The sequence below is a fragment of the Heteronotia binoei genome, chromosome 4 (genome assembly GCF_032191835.1).
Source record: "Heteronotia binoei isolate CCM8104 ecotype False Entrance Well chromosome 4, APGP_CSIRO_Hbin_v1, whole genome shotgun sequence".
Classification (NCBI taxonomy): Eukaryota; Metazoa; Chordata; class Lepidosauria; order Squamata; family Gekkonidae; genus Heteronotia; species Heteronotia binoei.
The window spans coordinates 68,965,008-68,977,655 of NC_083226.1; the positions used below are offsets into that span (position 1 = coordinate 68,965,008).

Consider the following 12,648-nt stretch of genomic DNA (forward strand, 5'->3'; position numbering starts at 1 on the left):
TGATGTAGCCCTTAAAGCACTATGCTATGTGCAACTCTGTATCACTCTCAAGGTACCATACCTTGAGCAACAACGGATTATCAATAAAACGAGTCTTTGTATCAAACAATTGCTTGTTTATTCAAAATACGGATGCTTGACACCCCCCCTGTTACTCCTGCTTCATGCCCAAAAGATGGCAGAAAGGGGGTGGGAAACCACCCTCCAGAATCCCTGGCCAAAACTTAAAAAGAGGGGTGCTGTACTCTCTAATTAGATGGAAACATTTCCTACCTAGTCACGATGAGTGGGTAGAGGCTTCAAATGTAAAAGCAGCAAAATTAATAAAGAAATTCTACCAATTAAATCCAAATAAACCCTGGAAAAATCTTAAGGGGGGCAGTATGTCAAGCATGCTATTTCTGTGTATTAAATCAATGCAGTTATTGGAATCTAATTTCTTGCTTCCTGATTTCAAAGTGGCAATCAGAATTTCCTTGGGGGTGTGCAAGATAGAGCAGCCTATTAAACAAGCTATCTACTTCCATGGAAGATTAACTGCTATCTTCCAGGCTCGCTTAGCTAACAGCATTTTTAAAAACTGCCTTTTATGTGCAGTTCGACAACATCACACCAAACCATGATCTTCTACATCTAAATCAGCAGAGGGGAGCGCTTGAGCCAGAAGGGAATCTGAGGGTAGTTTATCTGAACTTGAGCCACAAATTCTTGTTGGTATTGTCACCGTTTTTCACAGTTTTTGATGATACAGGAAACACTTCAGTATAGTCATTTCTTTAAAAAAGGGTACAAACAAAATAAAACTGTCAGAAAGCATTTAGAAAAATAAAGCCACATACTATGACAGGCTTTAGAAAAAGTGATAAGTGGACAGAACTTGTTAAGTCATTGTTATCTTGTTGTTCGGGAATCTGTTCACAGCAATAGTAACAATACGTTTGCAAAAGGATTATGCTTAATTCAGATTTTGCATTTTCTTTTCAAAACAGAGTTCAGTTCTGGATCAGCGAGATCATTCTCTGAAACTTGCTGAATTTAAATTGGTGTTGATATCAGCTGCTGTCAAAATGTTGTCAGATGAATCAATGAATGCTTCTGTCAAGTTAACAAACTGCACTTTAGATGATAAACGACAGACAGTTCAGAAGGCTACACCAAGGTATTTATTTCTATAAAAGAAAAGAGATTGTTTTATTGACAACAACACCAACTTTGTTGGAAGATATTGAATTCAGTGCAAGGTAGCGATTTAATTTGTAAGCATATTCAGACCTTTATTTGCACTTCTCACAACTGCAGATCCCATAGTGTCCCCAAGCTGTTGTTCAAAATAATATGTCTTATTGGCCAGATCAGTGAAAACCGACAAACAAATCATGAGACTACACACTTGGGGTTGCATTGCAATGTATATCTATACACAGTGGATCTAACTGATAGCTCAATTTAGAATATTGCTGTTATTTGCACAGACAAATTTAGATCATAGAGTACAAGAGTACATATTTTTACAATTTATATTAAGTTTTAAATGCTTATATATAAGATAATGAAAAATAATTAATACTGTACTAATAATGTGAAGGACCAATAATGTATATTAATTCATGGAAATATCTTTTCTGTCTTTAGTGTTTCAACAAATTGGTGAAAAATAGCTGAAAGTGTTCTCTTACGATTGTTTTTATATGAGATCCTAATTTAAGAAAGAATAGGCAAGCCATATTTGGGATTCCAGCAATCTATAATTTTTGAATATATATTTCCATTTCTCATACTTTTCAGTTATCTCTATTTGTCTTTTATTCTTTTCCCTTTTGTTTCTTGGTTCTTTTCCAGAAACATTCAAATTCTCTAGAGATAGCTGACATCTATCTGCTGCAGAATCTGCTGCAATTTCACAGAGCCTGTAAGGCGGAGATGTTCCGCCAGGCTTTCAAGTAAGGACATTGATGGTTGCCAAGCTGGCACCTTATTTTGCCATCCTTTTGGGCTAACCTCTCCCCACTATGATGGAACATGGGATATTTTATTCAGAATGTTTTAATGTTTTTCAATCAATGTATTTTTTTTTGTTCTACATCACTCAGAGCCTGACCTTGGCTGGGATGGGGCAATTAATTAAATTGAATAAATAACCTGCAGATGGTTGCTAGTAAGCAATATAGTAATAACATTCTGAGACAAAACATGTATACAGACACACAGTAAATGCTTTGTTGTAGGGACTGGATTTGCTGCTTAACCTGACAGTCCAGTTTACATACTTTTAATAGTACAGCAGCTAAGTGGGCAGTAGCCATAGCTGGAGTTGGCAGGGGCATGCTGCGTGCTCCTCAGTCACATGAGTGCGGGCAGTGGAGGAGAAGGTAGAGTGTCCCTGCCAGCTTCTGGCCATGAGTGTTACTTGCACAGTACCAGCATGAGTGGGTGGCTTCCACGGCAAGAAAGTTCTCCCTGCTCCTCCTTTGTCCAGTTTCATGAGTGAGCAAGTGGTAGAGCTGCAAGGAGCACTTCTTTGACATCTCTCAGCCACTGTCACCACTTGTTCATCCAGGCAGGCATTGCCCATTGCCAAGAAGAGCCCTCTGTTGCTCTTGCACCTGCTGTCCTGTGAGACCCAAGTAAAGGAGGGGCCTGGAGCACTTCTGGGCCATCTCTCAGCCAATTAATTTCACTATGCATGAGCAAGTTCTGTAGGTGTTGCCTCTTTGGATCTCAAAGTTCTTCCTAGAATCATAGAGTTGGAAGCAACCTCCAGGGTCATCTAGTCCAGTCCCCTCCATGATGCAGGAACTTACAAATAGTTCAGAAGGCTTCACCAAGGTATTTATTTCTATAAAAGAAAATAGTTCCATGTCCAGATGATGGCAAAAACCTCCAGGATCCCTTGCCAAACTGACCTGGAGAAAAATTGCTGCCTGGCCCCAAAGTGGTGATCAGCATTTCCCTGTGTGTGTAAGAAAGAGCCAAAAGAACTAAGCACTGACACAACCCTTCCTGCCCTCCTTCTCATGATCTGCCTAATTCTCACTGGGTTGCACAATTCACAGAATCAGCATTGCTATCAGATGTAACATGTCTTCTTGAAATGTTTGTTTTTTTCTTTGCCAAGAAATTTAGATTATAAACAGTATGAGGTATCCAAGCTATATACTTATGAGTTTGGTTCTTTTTTTGAGGACCAAAAGAGGGCACATATAAGCTGAGTGGTAGCTCATAGCTTGTTCATTTTAGCATGGTATATATATAATTATTCTTGTATGAATGAAACACCTGTTGACTTGCTAGCGAAGGGATATAAATATAAATGCAAATTTAAAGGAAGTTTAATATTAGATGGTCCATAATCTGGGAGGGGCTGGAAACTACACTGATTTCAAGACATTGTTTGAAGAGTTTATAATCCCTTGAAGAAGCTTGATAGTCCAAGTAATGTTTTTGAAACTATAGAAATTAACAAGCCCTTGTTATCCATCATAAATCATTAACTAACTCATGGTACCTTCCCATTGCCACTCCCATTGAAGTGGTTATCTGCTCACCTGCCAGTGTGGTGTAGTGGTTAAAAGCAGCATACTCTAATCTGGAGAAGTGGGTTTGAGTCCCCATTCTTCCATAAGAAACCTGCTGGGTTGTTTGGACCGCTTAAGAGATATCTCAGAACTCTCTCAGCCCTACATACCTCACAAGGTGCCTGTTGTTGGGAGAGGAAGAGAAAGAGATGGTATGCCACTTTGAGACTCCTTAGGGTAGAGTGGTGGGGGTATAAAACCAGCTCATCATCTTCGTGGTCTCTGTGCTTCACACTCATGAGACGAAGTGCCAGCGCCGATCCCTGATCGGTAACTCCAAAGTCTGGGATTTTTTGTAGCCCAACCCCGGTAGGCATGCGCGAGAGCCCCAGTGCGCATGCTCACCTGGTGGGCGCGAATATCCCGCCAGTTTCTTCTTTACCGCCGCGTCGGATAGGCACGTTTGTCGTCACTCCAGTCAGTAGTTACTTACCTTTTTTGCTTCTCTGGGTTTCTCTTCGTTTTCTTCGTTTTTTGTTATTGAAAAATAATTTTTTTTGTTAGTTTAGTTGTTGCAAACCCTTCGGGGTTCCTCCCCCTCCCCTCACCATTCCTTGTCTATGGAAAGGAGGGACGGTGGCTCAGTGGTAGAGCATCTGCTTGGTAAGCAGAAGGTCCCAGGTTCAATCCCTGGCATCTCCAAAAAAGGGTCCAGGCAAATAGGTGTGAAAAAACCTCAGCTTGAGACCCTGGAGAACCGCTGCCAGTCTGAGAAGACAATACTGACTTTGATGGACCAAGAGTCTGATTCAGTATAAGGCAGCTTCATATGTTCATGCTTGTGTGTAAGGAATGAAACTCATATCGTTGCCACAGGGTGTAGAACAAGGCTATTCCAAATTAATATTGGGGAGTTTTTAACTTGCTGTAATACAGAACAGTCTGTGATTTCTAGTCATATTACATTGTTTGGAAGATGTATCATCCTATTGATTGTACTGACTTCTGTTGTGTAATCTGCTTTGAGAAAGGTGGACTATAAATAATGTAAATAATGTAAATAAATATCCTGATAATTGTTTTGCAGAATGGTGGAAATGAAACATGGATCAGAAAAGAAAGTCATGGTGGATATAAGCTATAAACAGGGAAGAGATGGCACCACAGTCATTGACACAATTGTTCAGGAAACATACCTCTGTGCCAGCATAGAATTTTTACTAACTGTTGCAGATGTGTTTCTAAAGGCAACTGCTGAAAGTTCTGCTGCGCAGAGGAACTTCAAACAAGAAACTTTAGCTGTGAAGGAACAAGGTCAGTATACTACACACACTGTATGTGTGTGTATGGATTAAAGTGGATCACAACAGAGCCAATTACTTGTCTAATATCACAACAACCTAAGAAGAAGATTGATTGTTGTTAGCTGTTCTGAGCCTGCTGTGGCGAGGGTGGGTTATAAATCAGAAAATACAGGTATTCACATTCATACCATGCAATTTGCTATGTTAATAGGACATTACTCTTTCAGACAGGTTCCACCATATTTGATGAGTATAGATCTTCTTTCACTGTGTGTTTTCCATTTAATTAGCTAGAAATTTTAAGGAATACTGCCTGCCAGATTTTATGTTCCGGTTGTGGTATCTTCGTTTTCAATTTTATTTAATAGATAATTAAAATAAATAATTGGGGATCTAAAAAGTCAGTGCTATAGAATCCCAGAAAGCTGTTATCCAGTGAGTACGAAATACGGGGAGAATACTTTTACCTCTAAAGGGAGTCTTGTGTAAAATAATATCAAATTAAATTTAAACAAGAAGCACTCAAAATAAAATGATAATTTTTTTTCTAGTAAGCATGGCCATGATGGGTGGGGAGGAGAACCAATGTAAGGTAAGAGGGTAGGAAGCATGAAGAGATATGAAACTAATTCATAGAATACATTAAATCCATCATCAAATCAGACTATTTCTGGTAGGTATTCTGCTTTCAGTTACTTATAACACCAGGGCCCTATTTCCTATCAGGCTGCCATCCCACTGGTAGAATCCTTGAGTGATGAGTTACAGTCCATGAAATGTCATCCAAACTGGATGAAAAATGAAATAACAGCTATCTTGCAGCAAATGGAAATGTCAATAATAACAAAAATAGGATTAATACTGAATGAAAGAAATTTGTAGGATTATGAAGAACTTTTGCATGTCATTACTTTTTATCCTAAAGGCTTTTCTTTCTCCAGCTAGTCTTTCTTGGGAGTTTTTTTGTGCTCTCATATTTAATATACATAAATATATTAAAGTCTGACTTCAATACCGAGAAAGTAAGTAGAAACCATTATCAAGGAGAGAATGAGTAGGCACATTGATGAACACAAGTTATTGAGGAAGACTCAGCATGGGTTCTGTAAGGGAAGATCTTGTCTCACTAACTTGTTAAGATCCAAATAGACAACTGTGTTGGTCTGAAGTAGTAGAACAAAATAGGAGTCAATTGCACCATTAAGACCAAAACAAATAGTTTTAAGTTGGTCTTAAAGGTGCAATTGACTCCTATTTTGTTCTAACCAGTTAAGAGTTCTTTGAGGGGGTGAACAAACATGTGGACAAGGGGGATCCAGTAGATGTTGTTTACCTTGAGTTCCAGAAAGCTTTTGATAAAGTTCTTCATCAAAGGTTCCTTAATAAGCTCGAAAGTCATGGAGTAAAAGGACAAGTCCTCTTGTGGATCTAAAACCGGCTAATTAATAGGAAGCAGAGAGTATAAATGGGCAATTTTCACAGTGGAAGATGGTAAGCAGTAGGGTGCCGCAGGGCTCAGTACTGGGTCCCAGGCTCTTTAACTTGTTCATTAATGATTTGGAGTTGGAAGTAAGCAGTGAAGTGGCTAAGTTTGCAGATGACACTAAATTGTTCAGGGTGGTGAAAACCAGAGAGGATTGTGAGGCACTCCAAAGGGATCTGTTGAGGCTGGGTGAGTGGGTGTCAGCATGGCAGATGAGGTTCAGTGTGACCAAGTGCAAAGTAATGTACATTGGGGCCAAAAATCCTAGCTATAAATACAAGTTGATGCGGTGTGACCTGGCAGAAACTGACCAGAAACTAGGGTCATGGTAGATAACTCACTGAAAATGTCAAGACACTGTGCGATTGCATAAAAAAAGGCCAGCGCCATGCTGGGAATTATTAGGAAGGGAACTGAAAACAAATTAGCCAGTATCATAATGCCCCTGTATAAATCAATGGTGCAGCCTCATTTGGAGTACTGTGTACAATTCTGGTCACTGCATCTCAAAAAAGATTTTATAGCATTGGAAAAAGTGCAGAAAAGGGCAACTAAGATGATTAAAGGGTTGGAACACTTTCCCTATGAAGAAAGGTTAAAACGCTTGGGGCTCTTTGGCTTGGAGAAACATCGACTGCGGGGTGACATGATAGAGGTTTACAAGATTATGCATGGGATAGAGAAGGTAGAGAAAGAAGTACTTTTCTCCCTTTCTCACAATTCAAGAACTCATGGGCATTCAATGAAATTACTGAGCAGTCGGGTTAGAACGGATAAAGGAAGTACTTCTCTCAAAGGGTGATTAACATGTGGAATTCACTGTCACAGTAGGTGGTGGTGGCCACAAGCATAGACAGCTTCAAGAGGGGATTGGATACACATCTGGAGGAGACCCACAGTTTGTTTGTTTGTTTGTTTGTTTGTTTGTTTATTTATTTATTTATTTATTTATTTATTTATTTTATTCGATTTATATCCCGCCCTACCCCACCGAGGTGGGCTCAGGGCGGCTTACAACAGTAAAAGCTAACAGAAATCGGTTTAAATATGATTAAAATTATACAATAAAAACATAAAAACCTAAAAATACATAAAACTCACATCGGTATACACTATGCTACATTTTCCTTAAATCAGTCCTTCAATTTCCAATATTCAGTAATCTGATGTTTGAGATTTAGTATTCGGCATTCTGATCACAATTAATTATATGCCAACTGGAAGAGGGTTGTTTTACAGGCCCTGCGGAACTGCTCCAGGTTCCGCAGGGCCCTCACCTCCTCTGGGAGCTGATTCCACCAACAGGGAGCTGCAATCGAGAAGGCCCTGTCCCTGGTCGCTTTCAGACGGGCCTCCTTTGGCCCAGGGATTACAAGGAGGTTCTGAGACCCCGACCTCAGCACTCTCTGGGGAACATGTGGGGAGAGACGGTCCCTAAGGTAGGCAGGTCCCAGATCATAAAGGGCTTTAAAGGTCATAACCAGCACCTTGTACCGAACTCAGTATGTTATCGGCAGCCAGTGCAGTTCCCGAAGCCCCGGCTGAATGTGCTCCCGTCTAGGGAGCCCTAACAACAGCCGGGCAGTGGCATTCTGCACTAGCTGCAACTTCCGGGTTCGACACAGGGGCAGCCCCATGTAGAGGGCATTGCTTTAGTCCAGCCTCGAGGTGACCGTTGCATGGATCACTGTTGCCAGGTCGCCGTCCTCCAGGAAAGGGGCCAGCTGCCTTGCCCGCCTAAGATGAAAGAATGCGGACTTGGCAGTGGCTGCTATCTGGGCCTCCATAGTTAGGGTAGGCTCCAGTAGCACCCCCAGGTTCCTAACCCTGTGCGCCGCTGACAGAGGCACACCGTCGAGGGCCGGTAAGGGAATCTCCCTCCCCGGACCACGGCGACCCAGGCAAAGGACCTCTGTCTTCGTCGGATTTAGCTTCAGCCCACTCAGCCTGAGCCATCTAGACACGGCAAGCAATGCCAGGTCCAGGTTTTCTGGGACACAGGCAGGCCGGCCGTCCATAAGTAGATAGAGCTGGGTGTCATCAGCGTACTGGTGGCAGCACAGCCCATATCTCCGGGCAATCTGGGTAAGAGGGTGCATATAGATGTTAAACAACATCAGGGATAGAACTGCTCCCTGAGGAACCCCGCAATCCAACGGGTACCTCTGGGACAATTCACCCCCAATCGCCACTCTTTGTCCCCAACCTTTGAGGAAAGAGGTAAGCCATTGTAAAGCCAACCCCTGAATCCCCACGTCGGCGAGACGGCAAGTCAGCAACCGATGGTCGACCGTATCGAACGCTGCCGACAGGTCTAACAACATCAGTACCGCCGAGCCGCCTCGATCCAGATGCCGCTGGAGATCATCCACCAGGGCGACTAGCACTGTCTCCGTCCCATGACCCGGGCGGAAGCCCGACTGATGGGAGTCAAGGACGGAAGCATCCTCCAGGATGCTCTGTTGTTGGAACTCTGTCTGGGGCAGTGATGCTCTGTATTCTTGGTGCTTGGGGGGCACAGTGAAAGGGCTTCTAGCCGCACTGGTGGACCTCTTGATGGCACTTGGGGGGTTTGGCCACTGTGTGACACAGTGTTGGACTGGATGGGCCATTGGCCTGATCCAACATGGCTTCTCTTATGTTCTTATGATAAAGGTTTAAATCTTGCACAAAAGCTTGTAGGAGTTGGCAGAGCAGATCTTCTCTGTCTTATCCTTCCTTCAACAGTCCCTAAAATGTGCCTTATTTATTATTTATTTTGCTTATATTCTGCCTTCCTTTCCAATGGGGGGTCCAGTATGACTTACGTCATTATTCTTTCCTCCATTTTATTCTCACAATAGTCCAGTGAGGTGCATTAGGCTGAGGGGGTATGACTGGCCCAAGGTCACCCAGCAAGCTTCCATGGGAGAATGGGGATTGGAACCGGGGTCTCCAGAGCCTGCTTTAACACTGTAACTACTACACAACTCTTTGAGAACCCTTGGCAGGGGGAAGGAAAGATAATTTTTATGGGTTTCCTTCTGCTACCTACTGTCTCCCATAGAGGAATGAATTTTTGCCTGAGGTCCCCTTGTTGCCTAGCTCTTTTTGTGGCACACAGAGGGTGGCTGCCAGGGAATTGGCAGGTCTTCTGAAAAGTTCTTCTGCCATAACTCCTTCTATGAGATTTGTCTATAGGTTCCAGCCTAAAATATTGTTAAATGATTCTTCCCATTGTGTTTTCATGTTTTTATGCTTATACTGTATATGTGATGCTGGGTTTTTTCTGGGTGGGAAATATGTATCCTTGCTTTGTTGAATGATAAAAACAGGATAATTTAAGTATCATTTTTCCAAAGCAACAATGATCTTTTCAGGTTTTCTGATTTGGCTTTTTTATAGAAGAACTAAATTATAAATTAAGATAATGTAAAACAAATGTTGATGCAGAACAAGTTCATGGATATATGGTCCTTCAGCCCCCTAGAGGATAGATAGGGGAACCCAAATTCAGTTCACTTAGGGGAGGGACAGTGGCTCAGTGGTAGAGCATCTGCTTGATAAGTAGAAGGTCCCAGGTTCAATCCCTGGCATCTCCAACCAAAAAAGGTCCAGGCAAATAGGTATGAAAAACCTAGCTTGAGACCAATGTTCCCTCTAAACTGCAGTCTTGTGATCAAAAATTCTACTTTGTGAGCTGCTGACATTAAAGTTGTGAGCTACTGCATAAATTAGTGTGCTCTGAAATCATCCTTCCTGAGCTAAGACAAAAATGTGTGAGCTGGAGGCTAAAAATCTGTGAGCTAGCTCACACTAACTCAGCTTAGTGGGAACACTTCTTGAGATCCTGGAGAGCTGCTGCCAGTCTGAGTAGACAAAACTGACTTTGATGGACCAAAGGTCTGATTCAGTATAAGGCAGCTTCACATTTTCATTAAAATAATCTGATAATAAATATTTATTTATTTTATTTTATTTTATTTATATCCTGCCCTCCCTGTCAAAGACAGTCTCAGGGTGGCTCACAGGTTAGAGTCAAACAATCACATTAGTGTGATCGAATAAAATAAAACAGCAAAGTCAAGAGCCTGGGAGTGCTACTGGAGTCCTCCTTATCAATGGAGGCCCAGGTAGCTGCCACTGCTAGATCCGCCTTCTTTCATCTCAAGAGGGCGAGGCAGTTGGCTCCCTTCTTGGAGCGCACCGACCTAGCAACTGTGATCCACGCAACGGTCACTTCGAGGTTAGACTACTGCAATGCCCTCTACATGGGGCTGCCCTTGTACCGAACACGGAGACTCCAGGTAGTCCAGAACGCGGCGGCCAGGCTGCTGGAGGGACTACCACGGTGGGAGCCTGAGCGGCCTGGGCTGCGGAATCTGCATTGGCTGCCGGTTGTATACCGTGTTCGCTATAAGGTGCTGGTTATCACCTTTAAAGCCCTATATGGCCGAGGACCTGCCTACCTAAAGGACCGCCTCTCCCCATATGTGCCCCAGAGAGCACTGAGGTCTAGTTCTCAGAACTTACTAACAATCCCTGGGCCAAGAGAAGTTAGGTTGAAGGCCACTAGGGAGCAGGCCTTCTCGGTGATAGCCCCTCGTTGGTGGAACGACCTTTCAGAGATGGTGCGAGCCCTGCGGGACCTGAACCAATTCCGCAGGGCTTGCAAAACATTTCTTTTTCAGTTGGCTTTCGACATAGAACCTGACTAACTTAACGAGCAGACACCTAGCCATCTTGTGTATATCATGATTACAGCATTTTAGCACCTATTTTATATGTTTTACCTATTTTAAATAACTTATTTGTAATTGATATTTAAATTGTTATGTTGTTTTATGTGAATCATGGGACTCCCATGTCTGTTATGTTGTTTTATGTGAATCATGGGACTCCCATGTCTGTTAGCCGCCCTGAGCCCGCCTGGCGGGGAGGGCGGGATATAAAAATAAAATATTATTATTATTATTATTAAAAACATAAAAAATACCCCAAAACAACATTTTAAAAAACCACATGAAGTTCACAGCAGGACACTTTCTTTAACCCCCACACATAAAAAGGAAATGATCAAATATCTTTTCACTGATTTTTTAAACAGAAAGGGCTTGATGGGTTTTCTGAAGAAGGAAGACATTATTGCAGATAACAAAGTACTATAAGGCAGAGTTTGTTATAGCTGGGTTTTAAGTTTAGACTGTATTTTTAAGCTGTTTATTACAATTTTAACTTGTTTTTAATTGTTGAGTCTATGATTTTCTGATGGAACCTGCCCTGAGCCTGTTCTGTGTGACGGTGGGCTATAAATCGAATAAAATAAATAAGTATCCTATGGGTTGGATCCTACAGAATATTTCCTTTTGGGAATGTTAAAATTACTCCTTGCTGTTTGCTTGCGCTATGTGAAAGTGATTGTATTCCCACTATCTCTTCTGCATGCTCAAGGCATAGCATGAGGTATTTCTTCTGCTTAGTTTCAAAATTGAATTAAATGAAATCATGTAAACCTGTTGTACATTTCATTATTCCATAAAGGCTTTATTTCATTAAAATTATATTAAGAGGCTATGTATTGCTGCAGCAATTGTGCAAGCTGAACTGCAGGAAGTACATTTTCCTTTCAACTCACACATCAGTGGAGGAAGGGCTCTCTTGGACTGCTTGGGTCCTGGGCATTAACATATGTTACCAAATTAAAAATGATACAGTAGTTCTAATCTCATGTTTATAGCTAGAGCTTCTTCCCTGCTTATATCACAACTGCTTGGTTATTGTGAAAATGTCTTTTGCTTTTACTTAAAAAGCAAAAACTATAAAGATATATAGATGATGGCAAATTAAATGAAAAATAATATTGTTAATTTCTTACTGATTTTTAAACATTATATTTTTAGTTCCTGTACAACCAGCATCTACAATGGAAATAAACGTTATTGTTAAAAATCCTGAGATTGTGTTTGTTGCTGATTTGACAAGAAGTGATGCTCCTGCACTGGTGGTTACAGCACAGTGTGAAGTCTCCATGAAAAATGGCCCAGAGATGTCTAAAATGACAGCTGCTGTTAAACATTTAACAATGCAAGCTTGCCCATTTCTTCCAGAAATGAGAAAAGGCAATATTAATATGGTAAGATCTAAGATTTAATCTAGAATTGTGATCCTGCATAATATCATACAAGTGAAATTATTGAGGCTTGCAGTATGTGAAAGGTTGCAAAACTTCAGCCTTTGTACATATGCTTCAGTCAGTATTCTATTGGTATACATATGAATGCATATAAAGTAATATGATCACTAACAGTAAAATGTTTAACATACATTCTTGGTTCATAATTGTGTGACTGCAGTGTAAGTGAATAAC

At 41.4% G+C, this 12,648-nt stretch overlaps 1 protein-coding gene across 2 annotated transcripts in view; it reads left to right on the top strand.

Annotated features, from left to right (window-relative positions):
* The window catches only part of VPS13A (vacuolar protein sorting 13 homolog A), a 313,415-nt gene that overhangs the window by 174,757 nt on the left and 126,010 nt on the right, over nucleotides 1-12,648 (top strand). For both annotated transcript variants that reach the window (XM_060237484.1, XM_060237485.1), the window contains exons 37-39: nucleotides 990-1,159; nucleotides 4,603-4,829; nucleotides 12,182-12,414. In XM_060237484.1, the coding sequence (XP_060093467.1) occupies nucleotides 990-1,159; nucleotides 4,603-4,829; nucleotides 12,182-12,414 (630 nt within the window). The remainder of the gene's footprint in view (nucleotides 1-989; nucleotides 1,160-4,602; nucleotides 4,830-12,181; nucleotides 12,415-12,648) is intronic.